Here is an 18,783-nt window from a genome sequence, read left to right on the forward strand (position 1 = left end):
ATCACATGACTGTGACCACACGATGGTGTGTCTGATCACATGACTGTGACCACACAATGGTGTGTCTGATCACATGACTGTGACCACACAATGGTGTGTCTGATCACATGACTGTGACCACACGATGGTGTGTCTGATCACATGACTGTGACCACACAATGGTGTGTCTGATCACATGACTGTGACCACACGATGGTGTGTCTGATCACATGACTGTGACCACACGATGGTGTGTCTGATCACATGACTGTGACCACACAATGGTGTGTCTGATCACATGACTGTGACCACACGATGGTGTGTCTGATCACATGACTGTGACCACACGATGGTGTGTCTGATCACATGACTGTGACCACACAATGGTGTGTCTGATCACATGACTGTGACCACACGATGGTGTGCCTGATCACATGACTGTGACCACACGATGGTGTGTCTGATCACATGACTGTGACCACACGATGGTGTGTCTGATCACATGACTGTGACCACACGATGGTGTGCCTGATCACATGACTGTGACCACACAATGGTGTGTCTGATCACATGACTGTGACCACACAATGGTGTGTTTGATCACATGACTGTGACCACACAATGGTGTGTCTGATCACATGACTGTGACCACACAATGGTGTGTCTGATCACATGACTGTGACCACACGATGGTGTGTCTGATCACATGACTGTGACCACACAATGGTGTGTCTGATCACATGACTGTGACCACACAATGGTGTGTCTGATCACATGACTGTGACCACACGATGGTGTGTTTGATCACATGACTGTGACCACACAATGGTGTGTCTGATCACATGACTGTGACCACACGATGGTGTGTCTGATCACATGACTGTGACCACACAATGGTGTGTTTGATCACATGACTGTGACCACACAATGGTGTGTCTGATCACATGACTGTGACCACACAATGGTGTCTGATCATTAAACGGGCAGAGACCATGGAACTTGAGGAGAAATAACATGAATCCATTTAGAGTCGACAGTAATATTGTCATCCTGCATTTGATCTAATGTCCTGGCTGTAGAGCTTGTGATTTATATAGAAATATCTCCATGGTGATTTAGCCCTCAACTACAGCAGAGGAGGCAACCCGCTCTTCAACATTAGATTGGATGGTCTGCTCTAAACAGTACAAGGTGAGACAGTGGTACATGACTTTTACATAATCAAGTTTCAGTAAAGTGATAAATTAGCAGAATACTATGACATATACTGCATACAAATATCATGTAGCTTTTTTTTAGACAAGAATAGAACAGGAAGTAACTGGTAGTTCAAAGGCAATCAAGTCAGACTTTATTTATTTTGGTGATGTGATTTTAAAAACCAAAGAGAAAGCACTTTATAATCTACACTATTTAAAAACAGATTAAAGTTCTACATTTCTTCTCATCAATCACATCTTGATTGTTGATCAGTTGTACTTATTTCCAGATCATAGCTAAGAGATAAGCCCACATAGCCCAGGTCCTACTGTATAGACACATTACATAACCCAGGTCCTACTGTATAGGTTGATACATTACATAGCCCAGGTCCTACTGTATAGACACATTACATAACCCAGGTCCTACTGTATAGATTGACACATTACATAACCCAGGTTCTACTGTATAGGTTGACATGACAAGCCTGGCTGCAATTAGGGTGTTTTCCTCTGGTGCAGATTTACAATCACACAGATACGAGCTTCATTACTTACACACATCAAATACCACACAAATCAAGCCCTGTTCAAATACAATACAATTTAAGTTCAATGTCAATGATAAGTCACAATGTGCAGAGAGTCATTACAGATTTCACCTGCAGTGTTTTGACAGGACAGTGTTGTGAAGATTCGTTTTGACAGGATAGTGTTGTGAAGATGAGTTTTGACAGGATAGTGTTGTGGAGATTAGTTTTGACAGGACAGTGTTGTGAAGATTAGTTTTGACAGGACAGTGTTGTGGAGATGAGTTTTGATAGGATAGTGTTGTGAAGATTAGTTTTGATAGGATAGTGTTGTGAAGATGATTCCCAGGAATATCCACAGCATCTGGAGTGGAGATTCTCGGAGGCTGGTGTATTCTGTGGTTGTCAACAACAACATCAACAAGAGGTCATTCATCTCATCCACGTTTCATTTCCACAATGGTTCATGCTTACTTCATTAAAGCTTATATATTACACAGTATGCAGTACTAGGGCTGGGCGATATACCATATTTGACTATATACCGGTATTGATGCATGGACCAGTTTGGGTTTTTACTTTACCTTCTATAAAGGTATTTCAATGTTAGGTTTGTTAAATTACATGCTATTCCGCAGTAACCTAGGCTAACAGCAACAGTGTGGCTAACAGTAGCCTAGGCTAACAGCAACAGTGTTTGGCTAACAGTAGCCTAGGCTAACAGCAACAGTGTTTGGCTAACAGTAGCCTAGGCTAACAGCAACAGTGTTTGGCTAACAGTAGCCTAGGCTAACAGCAACAGTGTGGCTAACAGTAGCCTAGGCTAACAGCAACAGTGTTTGGCTAACAGTAGCCTAGGCTAACAGCAACAGTGTTTGGCTAACAGTAGCCTAGGCTAACAGCAACAGTGTGGCTAACAGTAGCCTAGGCTAACAGCAACCGTGTTTGGCTAACAGTAGCCTAGGCTAACAGCAACAGTGTTTGGCTAACAGTAGCCTAGGCTAAAAGCAACAGTGTTTGGCTAACAGTAGCCTAGGCTAACATCAACAGTGTTTGGCTAACAGTAGCCTAGGCTAACAGCAACAGTGTTTGGCTAACAGTAGCCTAGGCTAACAGCAACAGTGTTTGGCTAACAGTAGCCTAGGCTAACAGCAACAGTGTTTGGCTAACAGTAGCCTAGGCTAACAGCAACAGTGTTTGGCTAACAGTAGCCTAGGCTAACAGCAACAGTGTTTGGCTAACAGTAGCCTAGGCTAACAGCAACAGTGTTTGGCTAACAGTAGCCTAGGCTAACAGCAACAGTGAAAGAAGTCATAGAACTGATTCTGTTTCAAAAAAACGTTTTGTGTTGAGTGTTTTGTGTTGACCTGTGTCAGTGTTGTGGACCCCCCCTTGGTGCTGTAGGCTAACCGTTATTTGAAGTGGGGAAGACAGCATACCATTGTCAGGGCTGACCAAAGGGCTAAATGCTATGATAGTAAAACACCTGTTCATGTAAAATGCAACCCGATAGGCCATGAGAGAAACATTAGCTTGAAGATAAGACAATTACTTTGTCCTCAGAGCTGTAGGCTACATTTAAAGTGCACAACTTTAAACAATGTGCTGTCAACAATGTAACATGGATCATTTGATTTATTGTTAAATATTGCCCAGCCCTACCATATTGTCCAGCCCTACCATATTGTCCAGCCCTACCATATCTCCCAGCCCTACCATATCGCCCAGCCCTACCATATCGCCCAGCCCTACCATATTGTCCAGCCCTACCATATTGTCCAGCCCTACCATATCGCCCAGCCCTACCATATTGTCCAGCCCTACCATATCGCCCAGCCCTACCATATCCCCCAGCCCTACCATATCCCCCAGCCCTACCATATTGTCCAGCCCTACCATATCGCCCAGCCATACCATATTGTCCAGCCCTACCATATTGTCCAGCCCTACCATATCGCCCAGCCCTACCATATCCCCCAGCTCTACCATATTGTCCAGCCCTACCATATTGTCCAGCCCTACCATATCGTCCAGCCCTACCATATCGCCCAGCCCTACCATATTGTCCAGCCCTGCCATATTGTCCAGCCCTACCATATCGCCCAGCCCTACCATATCTCCCAGCCCTACCATATTGTCCAGCCCTACCATATCGCCCAGCCCTACCATATTGTCCAGCCCTACCATATCATCCAGCCCTACCATATCGCCCAGCCCTACCATATCGCCCAGCCCTACCATATTGCCCAGCCCTACCATATTGTCCACCCCTACCATATCGCCCAGCCCTACCATATCGCCTAGCCCTACCATATCACCCAGCCCTACCATATCGCCCAGCCCTACCATATTGTCCAGCCCTACCATATTGTCCAGCCCTACCATATCGCCCAGCCCTACCATATTGTCCAGCACTATTCAGTTCTCTACACAGTATAACAATAACCACCAGTTGTTAGTGACCAAAGCTAAAGAACTGCCATCTAAATAGAGTGTTTCTCTACAAATGAAATGATCAGACATACACACCTGCAGCGATGAGCACCGAAGCCTTACATATCTGGTTCTGTAGAGGAAATAGGAAAAGTTGGTTTCTGTTAGTCAATGGCATATATATATATTATGATTAACTCACACACACACACACACACACACACACACACACACACACACACACACACACACACACACACACACACCCTGAAGTCAGATTCTGAAAGAGAACTTAGCAACGTGTGGGTTTTCACCTCAGGTGAGGGACTCTGCAGGTGTACTTCAACTACTAACTACTAACTACACTAGTAACTCACCCCAGGTGTACTCCTTTAACTACTAACTATACTAGTAACTCGCCCCAGGTGTACTCCTCTAACTACTAACTACACCAGTAACTCACCCCAGGTGTACTCCTCTAACTACTAACTACACCAGTAACTCACCCCAGGTGTACTCCTCTAACTACTAACTACACCAGTAACTCACCCCAGGTGTACTCCTCTAACTACTAACTATACTTGTAACTCACCCCAGGTGTACTCCTCTAACTACTAACTACACTAGTAACTCACCCCAGGTGTACTCCTCTAACTACTAACTACACCAGTAACTCACCCCAGGTGTACTCCTCTAACTACTAACTACACCAGTAACTCACCCCAGGTGTACTCCTCTAACTACTAACTATACTAGTAACTCACCCCAGGTGTACTCCTCTAACTACTAACTATACTAGTAACTCACCCCAGGTGTACTCCTCTAACTACTAACTATACTAGTAACTCACCCCAGGTGTACTCCTCTAACTACTAACTATACTAGTAACTCACCCCAGGTGTACTCCTCTAACTACTAACTATACTAGTAACTCACCCCACGTGTACTCCTCTAACTACTAACTACACTAGTAACTCACCCCAGGTGTACTCCACTAACTACTAACTATACTAGTAACTCACCCCAGGTGTACTCCTCTAACTACTAACTATACTAGTAACTCACCCCACGTGTACTCCTCTAACTACTAACTACACTAGTAACTCACCCCAGGTGTACTCCACTAACTACTAACTATACTAGTAACTCACCCCAGGTGTACTCCTCTAACTACTAACTATACTAGTAACTCACCCCAGGTGTACTCCTCTAACTACTATCTATACTAGTAACTCACCCCAGGTGTACTCCTCTAACTACTAACTACACTAGTAACTCACCCCAGGTGTACTCCTCTAACTACTAACTATACTAGTAACTCACCCCAGGTGTACTCCTCTAACTACTAACTATACTAGTAACTCACCCCAGGTGTACTCCTCTAACTACTAACTATACTAGTAACTCACCCCAGGTGTACTCCTCTAACTACTAACTACACTAGTAACTCACCCCAGGTGTACTCCTCTAACTACTAACTATACTAGTAACTCACCCCAGGTGTACTCCTCTAACTACTAACTATACTAGTAACTCACCCCAGGTGTACTCCTCTAACTACTAACTATACTAGTAACTCACCCCAGGTGTACTCCTCTAACTACTAACTACACTAGTAACTCACCCCAGGTGTACTCCTCTAACTACTAACTATACTAGTAACTCACCCCAGGTGTACTCCTCTAACTACTAACTATACTAGTAACTCACCCCAGGTGTACTCCTCTAACTACTAACTACACTAGTAACTCACCCCAGGTGTACTCCTCTAACTACTACCTATAGTAGTAACTCACCCCAGGTGTACTCCTCTAACTACTAACTACACTAGTAACTCACCCCAGGTGTACTCCTCTAACTACTAACTATACTAGTAACTCACCCCAGGTGTACTCCTCTAACTACTAACTATACTAGTAACTCACCCCAGGTGTACTCCTCTAACTACTAACTATACTAGTAACTCACCCCAGGTGTACTCCTCTAACTACTAACTGCACTAGTAACTCACCCCAGGTGTACTCCTCTAACTACTAACTGCACTAGTAACTCACCCCAGGTGTACTCCTCTAACTACTAACTATACTAGTAACTCACCCCAGGTGTACTCCTCTAACTACTAACTACACTAGTAACTCACCCCAGGTGTAGGTCTTCAGATTCTTCAGGTGGCGGACTCTGCAGGTGTACTCCTCTCCGCTGTCTGGTGTGAAGCCAACACTCTTGGTGAGGTGGAACTGCCATCCCTGTTCGAAGGCCAGGTCTGTCTGCTTGGCGTCTGGGATCTCCACACCGTTCTTCAGGAGCTGGATGCTGATGTCAGGGGGGTGGAAGCCACTCACGTGACAGATCAGGGTGTTGTCCTTCCCATGTTCCCCTGGGTTACGGCTGTACACCTGCACCTTGGGGGGAGCTACAGGGGAGGAGGGAATGGCACAGTCAGGCAGGCGCCCGCACACACATATGCAGTATCACAGAAGTTGATTATCTTATTCTCACTATAAAAACAAAATAGTAATCTCTCTGCTCAATATACATTTGCTTAGAAGCGTAACCCATATAAAGTACACATTTGCTGTCGACTTAAGATATAAGTTAAGATATAAGGAAATATATAATTGTTTTCAGGAACGTCGTGGGTGAGGCCTTTCAAATTAAGTTCGTACACAACACAATCCCATCAATATAGGCTAATCATAATTACAAAGTAATTCTTATACATTACTTACATTCTTTTGCGTTTATGGTCACCAACACGACGCAGAAAGCAACTACGGACAAAACCGTTTTCATGATTTCTTTTTCCAAGTCTTTCCAATGCTGAAAAATATATGAAACTGGACCAAACCAACAGTCGCAAACGAAGAAATGAAACTGAAAGTAAAATATATATTTTACTCAATGTAGTAAAGCCGCACCCTCTTCGATTTATGCACCAATTGAAAATCCTAGTTCACAGTTGCTATGCAGTCTTCTCCTCTTGATGCTTCTTTAGGCAGCCTGATGCAGTCAGTGACAAAGTTGATGCAGTCTTCATTTTATTAGTTACAATGTTGCACACATAATACATTGAGATAAAGTATGTTGAAAGGCAAGGTCATGTACAGTATAGTCATAATAAAATATGGTGAAAGGCTAGTTCACGTAGAGCATAGTCATAATAAAGGCTAGAAAGGCCACGTACAGTATAACCATAATAAAGTATGGTTAAAGGCTAGGTACAGTATAGCCATAATAAAGTATGGTGAAAGGCTAGAAAGGCCACGTACAGTATAGCCATAATAAAGTATGGTGAAAGGCTAGGGGCAGTATAGTCATAATAAAGTATGGTTAAAGGCTAGGTAGGTCATGTACAGTATAGCCATAATAAAGTATGGTGAAAGGCTAGGGGCAGTATAGCCATAATAAAGTATGGTGAAAGGCTAGGGGCAGTATAGCCATAATAAAGTATGGTTAAAGGCTAGGTAGGTCATGTACAGTGTAGCCATAATAAAGTATGGTGAAAGGCTAGGGGCAGTATAGCCATAATAAAGTATGGTGAAAGGCTAGGGGCAGTATAGCCATAATAAAGTATGGTGAAAGGCTAGGTAGGCAACGTACAGTATAGCCATAATAAAGTATGGTGAAAGGCTAGGTACAGTATAGCCATAATAAAGTATGGTGAAAGGCTAGGTAGGTCATGTACAGTATAGCCATAATAAAGTATGGTGAAAGGCTAGGGGCAGTATAGCCATAATAAAGTATGGTGAAAGGCTAGGTAGGTCATGTACAGTATAGCCATAATAAAGTATGGTGAAAGGCTAGGTACAGTATAGTCATAATAAAGTATGGTGAAAGGCTAGGTAGGTCATGTACAGTATAGCCATAATAAAGTATGGTGAAAGGCTAGGTACAGTATAGTCATAATAAAGTATGGTTAAAGGCTAGGTAGGTCATGTACAGTATAGCCATAATAAAGTATGGTGAAAGGCTAGGTACAGTATAGCCATAATAAAGTATGGTTAAAGGCTAGGTAGGCCACGTACAGCATAGCCATAATAAAGTATGGTGAACAAAAATATAAAAGCAATATGTAGTGTTGGTCCCATGTTTCATGAGTTGAAATAAAAGATCCCAGAAATTATCCATGGGCACAAAAAGCTTACTGCTCTCAATTGATGTACACACATTTGTTTACATCCCTATTGATGAGCATTTCTCCTTTGCCAAGATAATCTATCCACCTGATAGGTGTGGCATATCAAGAAGCTGATAAAACAGTATGATAATTGCACAGGTGCACCTTGTGCTGGGGTAAAAGGTCACTAAAATATTATTATTTGTTATTTATTATTTATCCTCTTGCTCTTTTGCACCCCAGTATCTCTACTTGCACATCATCATCTGCACGTCTATCACTCCAGTGTTAATGCTAAATTGTAATTATTAGAGATGATGTCACAGTAGGTGGCAGCGTAGAAACCCTGAGAGATGCACTGTTCTGAGAGATGATGTCACAGTAGGTGGCAGCGTAGAAACCCTGAGAGATGCACTGTTCTGAGAGATGATGTCACAGTAGGTGGCAGCGTAGAAACCCTGAGAGATGCACTGTTCTGAGAGATGATGTCACAGTAGGTGGCAGCGTAGAAACCCTGAGAGATGCACTGTTCTGAGAGATGATGTCACAGTAGGTGGCAGCGTAGAAACCCTGAGAGATGCACTGTTCTGAGAGATGATGTCACAGTAGGTGGCAGCATAGAAACCCTGAGAGATGCACTGTTCTGAGAGATGATGTCACAGTAGGTGGCAGCATAGAAACCCTGAGAGATGCACTGTTCTGAGAGATGATGTCACAGTAGGTGGCAGCATAGAAACCCTGAGAGATGCACTGTTCTGAGAGATGATGTCACAGTAGGTGGCAGCATAGAAACCCTGAGAGATGCACTGTTCTGAGAGATGATGTCACAGTAGGTGGCAGCATAGAAACCCTGAGAGATGCACTGTTCTGAGAGATGATGTCACTGTAGGTGGCAGCATAGAAACCCTGAGAGATGCACTGTTCTGAGAGATGATGTCACAGTAGGTGGCAGCGTAGAAACCCTGAGAGATGCACTGTTCTGAGAGATGATGTCACAGCTGGACACTGTTGGGGCTTCTTTTCAGTGGAGGGTGGGAGATAGGAGGGACGGTGAGTCGGGTGACAGGCAGCCTCACCACTGCTCTCTCCCTCCCCTCAGACTGACCATCAGATCCAGGCCAAGTCCAGTAAAAAAAAAACGCTAATTATTATCCTCACTCAGCTGTGCCTCACAAGAAGCAATATAACAAATAATCTATTACCAGTGTGAACATATACTGTAGCTGACATGTTGAAATATAATTTCTAAAATGGTCTGAGAAGAACAACATTGGCAGGGCAATTGAAGCGTAGCCCAATATGCAGTGATAATTTATTGGGCCTACAGCCTACTGCACAAACCGCATTGCTACACAACTGTTTTTAATTGGTTAATGTTGCATAGGTGATAAGGAAATTATATAATAAAGGTAAATTAATAAAGAATCCATACCTGAAACGTAACTGATTAGTAATTAGTAGTTATGTAGCATGTGTAATGAATAATTAAAGTACTGAACGTAAGTCCCATAAGGTCTAGTAGAGACCGGAGAGGGAGAGAAATGTGTGTATTAGCTAAGAGAACTGTAGACATGTGGTTGACCTAACCTGGAGAGACTTTGGAGAAAACCGGGAGTAACCTTCAAGGTCCCCCTAATCTCTGGGGAAAGGAACAGACAGCGCTGGGTAGTGAGTAACAGTGGTGAGAAGTCCGGGGAGGGATACATTTCACCTACTGTTTGTGTGTATGTATGTGTGTAGGATATCTACTGTTTGTGTGTAGGTGTGTGCGTAGCGAGAGGGGGCATAAAATGAAGCTCTTTGTGTAATGTTCTTCAGAACGTTCTCTGAATAAACTGTACGAACCTTATGCAGATGCTGAGTCTTTGACTAATTATTATTAACCCATTGTCTTACAAACCTTGGGGATTAGTCAAAGCTTATTGATTGTTAATTATTATCATTAGGATAGAAAATTCCTACGACAATAGGCTTATGTTTTTTAAGTCATGTTTATAAAAGAAATCTCAGCGGTAGATCATCGGCTTGCGTTTTGACTCAAGAATGTGATCTGGGCTCAGAAAAATGTTGGTGACCACTGCTGTAGATTACTGCTCTGCATTCATTGCCTTCCTGCCTTGGCAATTTGACTAGCTTATTACAAGTATTTTACTGATTTACTCATTGATAATAAAGTAGAAATATAACTTCTCAAAAAATGACCGTTGACAATGACTGAGATCTTTAGAGATATTTCATCAAGAGATATCAATCATGTGCATTTTTGTTCACAAGGATTTTTGATTCCTTTAAAAAAATCTTTAGTCAAATAGAGGCCAATTAATGTCCTGTCGTAGAAACCCCTCCCCAAAAGGCAGAAGAGCAGCAGCAGTGGCTCTGTCTCCCTGGAAGCCCGAAGTTCCACATAAGAACCAAAAGGACTAAGTAAGTCATGTCAATAGTTTACAATTTTGTTTTTTATAAAACTCAACAGAACAGTGTTCTGTGCAAGGCCCTCTCATTAGGCAGGATGAGGTGAGACCAGGGCCTCTCATTGGGCAGGATGAGGTGAGACCAGGGACGGTCCTCTCATTGGGCAGGATGAGGTGAGACCAGGGACGGTCCTCTCATTAGGCAGGATGAGGTGAGACCAGGGCTGGTCCTCTCATTGGGCAGGATGAGGTGAGACCAGGGCTGGTCCTCTCATTAGGCAGGATGAGGTGAGACCAGGGCCTCTCATTGGGCAGGATGAGGTGAGATCAGGGCCGGTCCTCTCATTAGGCAGGATGAGGTGAGACCAGGGCTGGTCCTCTCATTGGGCAGGATGAGGTGAGACCAGGGCTGGTCCTCTCATTAGGCTGGATGAGGTGAGACCAGGGCTGGTCCTCTCATTGGGCAGGATGAGATGAGACCAGGGCTGGTCCTCTCATTAGGCAGGATGAGGTGAGACCAGGGCTGGTCCTCTCATTAGGCAGGATGAGGTGAGACCAGGGCTGGTCCTCTCATTAGGCAGGATGAGGTGAGACCAGGGCTGGTCCTCTCATTGGGCAGGATGAGGTGAGACCAGGGACGGTCCTCTCATTAGGCAGGATGAGGTGAGACCAGGGCTGGTCCTCTCATTAGGCAGGATGAGGTGAGACCAGGGCTGGTCCTCTCATTAGGCAGGATGAGGTGAGACCAGGGCTGGTCCTCTCATTAGGCAGGATGAGGTGAGACCAGGGCTGGTCCTCTCATTGGGCAGGATGAGGTGAGACCAGGGCTGGTCCTCTCATTGGGCAGGATGAGGTGAGACCAGGGCTGGTCCTCTCATTAGGCAGGATGAGGTGAGACCAGGGACGGTCCTCTCATTAGGCAGGATGAGGTGAGACCAGGGCCTCGCATTAGGCAGGATGAGGTGAGACCAGGGACGGTCCTCTCATTAGGCAGGATGAGGTGAGACCAGGGCTGGTCCTCTCATTAGGCAGGATGAGGTGAGACCAGGGCCTCTCATTAGGCAGGATGAGGTGAGACCAGGGACGGTCCTCTCATTAGGCAGGATGAGGTGAGACCAGGGCTGGTCCTCTCATTAGGCAGGATGAGGTGAGATCAGGGCCGGTCCTCTCATTAGGCAGGATGAGGTGAGACCAGGGTTGGTCCTCGCATTAGGCAGGATGAGGTGAGACCAGGGACTCTCTCATTGGGCAGGATGAGATGAGACCAGGGCTGGTCCTCTCATTAGGCAGGATGAGGTGAGACCAGGGCTGGTCCTCTCATTAGGCAGGATGAGGTGAGACCAGTGCCTCTCATTAGGCAGGATGAGGTGAGACCAGTGCCTCTCATTAGGCAGGATGAGGTGAGAGCAAGGCTGGCCCTCTCATTAGGCAGGATGAGGTCTATGGCGGCAGATTGATGAGAGGTAAACATTGTCTGAGGTAAACTGACCAAGACGCACCACCAACAACAATGACAACTTCTCTCAACCAGTGGCATATGTTTATTTTTAGGTGAGCGCTGATGCCGCCCCTGTGATAAGAAGTGCCCACTTAGTCAAAGGCAGGGACTCCAAATATTTATCTAGTCCATTCCCAGCATGCCTCTCCAGGGTGCTGTTGGAGAGATGCAGTGCTACGGCGCTCCACATTCCATCAGATATAGCATCTGGTAGAAAGAGTATGTGGCCTTTTCTGTAGCCTACAGGCTGGAGTGGAGATAAAAATGTATGACAATGCAATGAGCCGAAAACGTTTTACATCATGCAGGTTTCTCTGATCAAATAGCCTGACCTATATCACGCTCAATCAAAAAATAAAAAAATGTGCTGACATGTTAACAAACATATTCTAAAAACAGGACAGGTCATAGTAAAATGGAAAACCAGGCTACTCACAACGGCTGTCCAGTAGTTTAAAATGTCATGGTCAGTGGTTTCAAGTTTGTATCCAAATTGATTTGTCAACAGGAATTGGGACCAATACATCCAATGCAACAAACTGTTTTACAAACGGTGAGCATTCATAAAATTCCATTGCAGGACATGGTAGGCTACACCCCAGTAAGAACGCACTAACGTCTTTCTTTTGGTCTTGTCCAGAACGGCCATCTTTTCTTAAATTTGTGTTTTACAAACGGTATGGACATACATAGATGGGCGTTCCTAAAATAAAAATTCTTTCAACACTGTAGACCAGGGATAGGCAACTCCAGTCCCCTGGGGACTGACCCTGGTTCAGTATCACTCAAAGATTGAAAAACAGACGCTGCTTTTTAAAGAAAACCATCATAAAAATACAGTTCTTAATTATCAACAATATTCCTTTAAAAAAAAAATCCCCTTTTATTAGACTGTTGATAACTGGTAATTTACACAAACATTGAAGGATAGACATAAGATTTGATTTCATGGTGTTGATGAAAAAAATTACTCCAAAGCAAAAGGACATTTATATTTACAAGTCACGCAAATACAACAACGGATGTTCTGCAAATTATTTGGGCTTTTAAATATATTTTTAATCAAATATCAGATTTGACATTGTTGACAATTTGTGCTTGTAACTAAAACCACATTAACATAGGTGTTTAAAATTATGTAAAAATGTTGTGCTCACACTTAATGGTACCAACTTCAAGGATATTAAAGGACTACAAGGAGTCCCCACACATCTAAAAAAAATACAATGAAAATACTTGATCAATCATTAATTATTGTTTTTAAAGAAGAGAATGCGATTCTCAGCCAGAAATACTGGCAGCTTTTCTAGAAGAGGTCACCTACACAACTTTAATCATTTAAGTGTTTAGTAATGATTCTCTAAAACTCAAAACCCTTGAAACTGGCACCTTGGCACAAAGTGTTATCAAAAATGAAAACGAAAGCCCATGTTGAGAGGGGAAATTACAGTCATCTCAGCTCTAGTGTAGGGCTGGCCACAGATGGAACGCCCCCCTGTTAAGAAAGATGGGTAAAGGTATGAGTTTTAGTTATGATTTAATCTAGTTACAGTTAATCTAATTAGATACAGTTTCAACAAACACTACCGTTCAAAAGTTGGGGTCACTTCGAAATGTCCTTGTTTTCCATGAAAACAGACATGAAATTAATTGAAAAAATGAATTGGAAATATAGTCAAGACGTTGGCAAGGTTTTAAATAATGATTTTTAATTGAAATAATAATTGTGTCCTTCAAACTTTGCTTTTTACAGCCTTGCAGACCTTTGGCATTATAGTTGTCAATTTGTTGAGGTAATCTGAAAAGATTTCACCCCATGCTTCCTGAAGCACCTCAAACTAGACACTCTAATGTACTTGTCCTCTTGCTCAGTTGTGCACTGGGGCCTCCCACTCCTCTTTCTATTCTGGTTCGAACCAGATTGCGCTGTTCCGTGAAGGGAGTAGTACACAGTGTTGTACGAGATCTTCAGTTTCTTGGCAATTTCTCGCATGGAATAGCCTTCATTTCTCAGAACAAGAATAGACTGACGAGTTTCAGAAGAAAGTTATTTGTTTCTGGACATTTTGAGCCTGTAATCGAACCCACAAATGCAGATGCTCCAGATACTCAAATAGTCTACAGGCCAGTTTTATTGCTTCTTTAATCAGAACAACAGTTTTCAGCTGTGCTAAAATAATTGCAAAAGGGTTTTCTAATGATCAATTAGCCTTTTAAAATTATAAACTTGGATTAGCTAACACAACATGCCATTGGAACACAGGAGTGATGGTTGCTGATAATGGACCTCTGTACGCCTATGTAGATATTCAATTTTTTTTTAAGTCAGCTGTTTCCAGCTACAACATTAACAATGTATACACTGTATTTCTGATCAATTTGATGTTATTTTAATGGACAAAAAAATAGCTTTTCTTTAAAAACAAGGACATTTCTAAGTGACCCCAAACTTTTGAACGGTTGTGTATATTCACGCATGACTGTAAGTCACTTTGGATAAAAACATCTGCAAAATGGCATATATTATTATTATAAATAAATATAAATAAATTTGGCTGAATACCTACCATTAAGTCCTGCTCCAGATCCTTACATATTTGACTCTGGAGACAAAAACACAGAAAGCATTGTTATTGTTTTTACATTCAGACTCCCCACTAACTACAATCCTACCATGGTTTATGCCAGTAAAATGGGATTTAGTATTTTAACCCGACAATCAAATAAACATAAAGAAGGACAGGGTCAAGCTGCTCATCAACTAAATAGCTCCATAGAATAGAAGGACAGGGTCAAGCTGCTCATCACCTAAATAGCTCCATAGAATAGAAGGACAGGGTCAAGCTGCTCATCACCTAAATAGCTCCATAGAATAGAAGGACAGGGTCAAGCTGCTCATCAACTAAATAGCCCCATAGAATAGAAGGACAGGGTCAAGCTGCTCATCACCTAAATAGCCCCATAGAATAGAAGGACAGGGTCAAGCTGCTCATCACCTAAATAGCTCCATAGAATAGAAGGACAGGGTCAAGCTGCTCATCACCTAAATAGCTCCATAGAATAGAAGGACAGGGTCAAGCTGCTCATCACCTAAATAGCTCCATAGAATAGAAGGACAGGGTCAAGCTGCTCATCACCTAAATAGCTCCATAGAATAGAAGGACAGGGTCAAGCTGCTCATCACCTAAATAGCTCCATAGAATAGAAGGACAGGGTCAAGCTGCTCATCACCTAAATAGCTCCATAGAATAGAAGGACAGGGTCAAGCTGCTCATCACCTAAATAGCTCCATAGAATAGAAGGACAGGGTCAAGCTGCTCATCACCTAAATAGCCCCATAGAATAGAAGGACAGGGTCAAGCTGCTCATCACCTAAATAGCTCCATAGAATAGAAGGACAGGGTCAAGCTGCTCATCACCTAAATAGCTCCATAGAATAGAAGGACAGGGTCAAGCTGCTCATCACCTAAATAGCTCCATAGAATAGAAGGACAGGGTCAAGCTGCTCATCAACTAAATAGCTCCATAGAATAGAAGGACAGGGTCAAGCTGCTCATCACCTAAATAGCTCCATAGAATAGAAGGACAGGGTCAAGCTGCTCATCACCTAAATAGCTCCATAGAATAGAAGGACAGGGTCAAGCTGCTCATCAACTAAATAGCTCCATAGAATAGAAGGACAGGGTCAAGCTGCTCATCACCTAAATAGCTCCATAGAATAGAAGGACAGGGTCAAGCTGCTCATCACCTAAATAGCTCCATAGAATAGAAGGACAGGGTCAAGCTGCTCATCACCTAAATAGCTCCATAGAATAGAAGGACAGGGTCAAGCTGCTCATCACCTAAACAGTTGGCTGTCTGCAGGTGATGATGGTCACACATAAACACAGGAGCCAGATTTCATTTAGGAGGGGGAACTAACTCACACCGGGTTTGATCTCAAGGTTCTTCAGGTGGCGGGCTCTACAGGTGTACTCCTAACTACTAACTGCTACTAACTACTAACTATACTAGTAACTCACCCCAGGTGTACTCCTCTAACTACTAACTATACTAGTAACTCACCCCAGGTGTACTCCTCTAACTACTAACTGCTACTAACTACTAACTATACTAGTAACTCACCCCAGGTGTACTCCTCTAACTACTAACTATACTAGTAACTCACCCCAGGTGTACTCCTCTAACTACTAACTATACTAGTAACTCACCCCAGGTGTACTCCTCTAACTACTAACTGCTACTAACTACTAACTATACTAGTAACTCACCCCAGGTGTACTCCTCTAACTACTAACTATACTAGTAACTCACCCCAGGTGTACTCCTCTAACTACTAACTATACTAGTAACTCACCCCAGGTGTACTCCTCTAACTACTAACTATACTAGTAACTCACCCCAGGTGTACTCCTCTAACTACTAACTGCTACTAACTACTAACTATACTAGTAACTCACCCCAGGTGTACTCCTCTAACTACTAACTATACTAGTAACTCACCCCAGGTGTACTCCTCTAACTACTAACTATACTAGTAACTCACCCCAGGTGTAGGTCTTCAGATTCTTCAGGTGGCGGGCTCTACAGGTGTACTCCAACTACTAACTGCTACTAACTACTAACTACACTAGTAACTCACCCCAGGTGTACTCCTCTAACTACTAACTATACTAGTAACTCACCCCAGGTGTACTCCTCTAACTACTAACTATACTAGTAACTCACCCCAGGTGTACTCCTCTAACTACTAACTGCTACTAACTACTAACTATACTAGTAACTCACCCCAGGTGTACTCCTCTAACTACTAACTATACTAGTAACTCACCCCAGGTGTACTCCTCTAACTACTAACTATACTAGTAACTCACCCCAGGTGTACTCCTCTAACTACTAACTATACTAGTAACTCACCCCAGGTGTAGGTCTTCAGATTCTTCAGGTGGCGGACTCTGCAGGTGTACTCCTCTCCGCTGTCTGGTGTGAATCCAACACTCTTGGTGAGGTGGAACTGCCATCCCTGTTCGAAGGCCAGGTCTGTCTGCTTGGCGTCTGGGATCTCCACACCATTCTTCAGGAGCTGGATGCTGATGTCAGGGGGGTGGAAGCCACTCACGTGACAGATCAGGGTGTTGTCCTTCCCATGTTCCCCTGGGTTACGGCTGTACACCTGCACCTTGGGGGGAGCTACAGGGGGAGGAGGGAATGGCACAGTCAGGCAGGCGCCCGCACACACATATGCAGTATCACAGAAGTTGATTATCTTATTCTCACTATAAAAACAAAATAGTAATCTCTCTGCTCAATATACATTTGCTTAGAAGCGTAACCCATATAAAGTACACATTTGCTGTCGACTTAAGATATAAGTTAAGATATAAGGAAATATATAATTGTTTTCAGGAACGTCGTGGGTGAGGCCTTTCAAATTAAGTTCGTACACAACACAATCCCATCAATATAGGCTAATCATAATTACAAAGTAATTCTTATACATTACTTACATTCTTTTGCGTTTATGGTCACCAACACGACGCAGAAAGCAACTACGGACAAAACCGTTTTCATGATTTATTTTTCCAAGTCTTTCCAATGCTGAAAAATATATGAAACTGGACCAAACCAACAGTCGCAAACGAAGAAATGAAACTGAAAGTAAAATATATATTTTACTCAATGTAGTAAAGCCGCACCCTCTTCGATTTATGCACCAATTGAAAATCCTAGTTCACAGTTGCTATGCAGTCTTCTCCTCTTGATGCTTCTTTAGGCAGCCTGATGCAGTCAGTGACAAAGTTGATGCAGTCTTCATTTTATTAGTTACAATGTTGCACACATAATACATTGAGATAAAGTATGTTGAAAGGCAAGGTCATGTACAGTATAGTCATAATAAAATATGGTGAAAGGCTAGTTAGGTCACGTAGAGCATAGTCATAATAAAGGCTAGAAAGGCCACGTACAGTATAGCCATAATAAAGTATGGTGAAAGGCTAGGGGCAGTATAGCCATAATAAAGTATGGTGAAAGGCTAGGTACAGTATAGCCATAATAAAGTATGGTGAAAGGCTAGGGGCAGTATAGTCATAATAAAGTATGGTGAAAGGCTAGGTAGGTCATGTACAGTATAGCCATAATAAAGTATGGTGAAAGGCTAGGGGCAGTATAGTCATAATAAAGTATGGTTAAAGGCTAGGTAGGTCATGTACAGTATAGCCATAATAAAGTATGGTGAAAGGCTAGGTACAGTATAGCCATAATAAAGTATGGTGAAAGGCTAGGTAGGTCATGTACAGTATAGCCATAATAAAGTATGGTGAAAGGCTAGGGGCAGTATAGCCATAATAAAGTATGGTGAAAGGCTAGGTAGGTCATGTACAGTATAGCCATAATAAAGTATGGTGAAAGGCTAGGTACAGTATAGCCATAATAAAGTATGGTGAAAGGCTAGGTAGGTCATGTACAGTATAGCCATAATAAAGTATGGTGAAAGGCTAGGTACAGTATAGTCATAATAAAGTATGGTGAAAGGCTAGGTAGGTCATGTACAGTATAGCCATAATAAAGTATGGTGAAAGGCTAGGTACAGTATAGTCATAATAAAGTATGGTGA

The 18,783-nt window shown here is 42.9% G+C and overlaps 2 protein-coding genes across 2 annotated transcripts; both read right to left on the bottom strand.

Moving 5' to 3' along the window:
• Positions 1 to 1,309: 1,309 nt before the first annotated feature.
• Positions 1,310 to 6,950, bottom strand: b2mg (Beta-2-microglobulin precursor). Its single transcript, NM_001198574.1, is given in 4 exon segments — positions 1,310 to 2,104; positions 4,238 to 4,274; positions 6,282 to 6,554; positions 6,871 to 6,950. Coding segments are annotated over 3 exon segments (351 nt in total). The 5' UTR covers positions 6,935 to 6,950; the 3' UTR covers positions 1,310 to 2,104; positions 4,238 to 4,260.
• A 6,254-nt stretch (positions 6,951 to 13,204) lies between these two features.
• LOC123732789 (beta-2-microglobulin) lies at positions 13,205 to 17,947 on the bottom strand. The gene is made up of 4 exons (XM_045712065.1): positions 17,675 to 17,947; positions 17,085 to 17,357; positions 14,735 to 14,770; positions 13,205 to 13,662 (listed from the first exon to the last, which is right to left on the bottom strand). The coding sequence occupies exons 1-3, from the start codon at positions 17,736 to 17,738 to the stop codon at positions 14,757 to 14,759; spliced, it is 351 nt and encodes a 116-aa protein (XP_045568021.1). The 5' UTR covers positions 17,739 to 17,947; the 3' UTR covers positions 13,205 to 13,662; positions 14,735 to 14,756.
• Positions 17,948 to 18,783: the final 836 nt, after the last annotated feature.

This window comes from Salmo salar, unplaced genomic scaffold (assembly GCF_905237065.1).
Source record: "Salmo salar unplaced genomic scaffold, Ssal_v3.1, whole genome shotgun sequence".
Taxonomy (NCBI): domain Eukaryota; kingdom Metazoa; phylum Chordata; class Actinopteri; order Salmoniformes; family Salmonidae; genus Salmo; species Salmo salar.

Excerpts from the sequence above, each read along its gene's own strand:
- LOC123732789 (XM_045712065.1), bottom strand. The coding sequence starts at position 17,738 with ATGAAAACGGTTTTGTCCGTAGTTGCTTTCTGCGTCGTGTTGGTGACC. Across the intron at positions 17,358-17,674 it reads GACCATAAACGCAAAAGAAT|CTCCCCCCAAGGTGCAGGTG; the intron begins GTAAGTAATGTA and ends CTCCCCCTGTAG.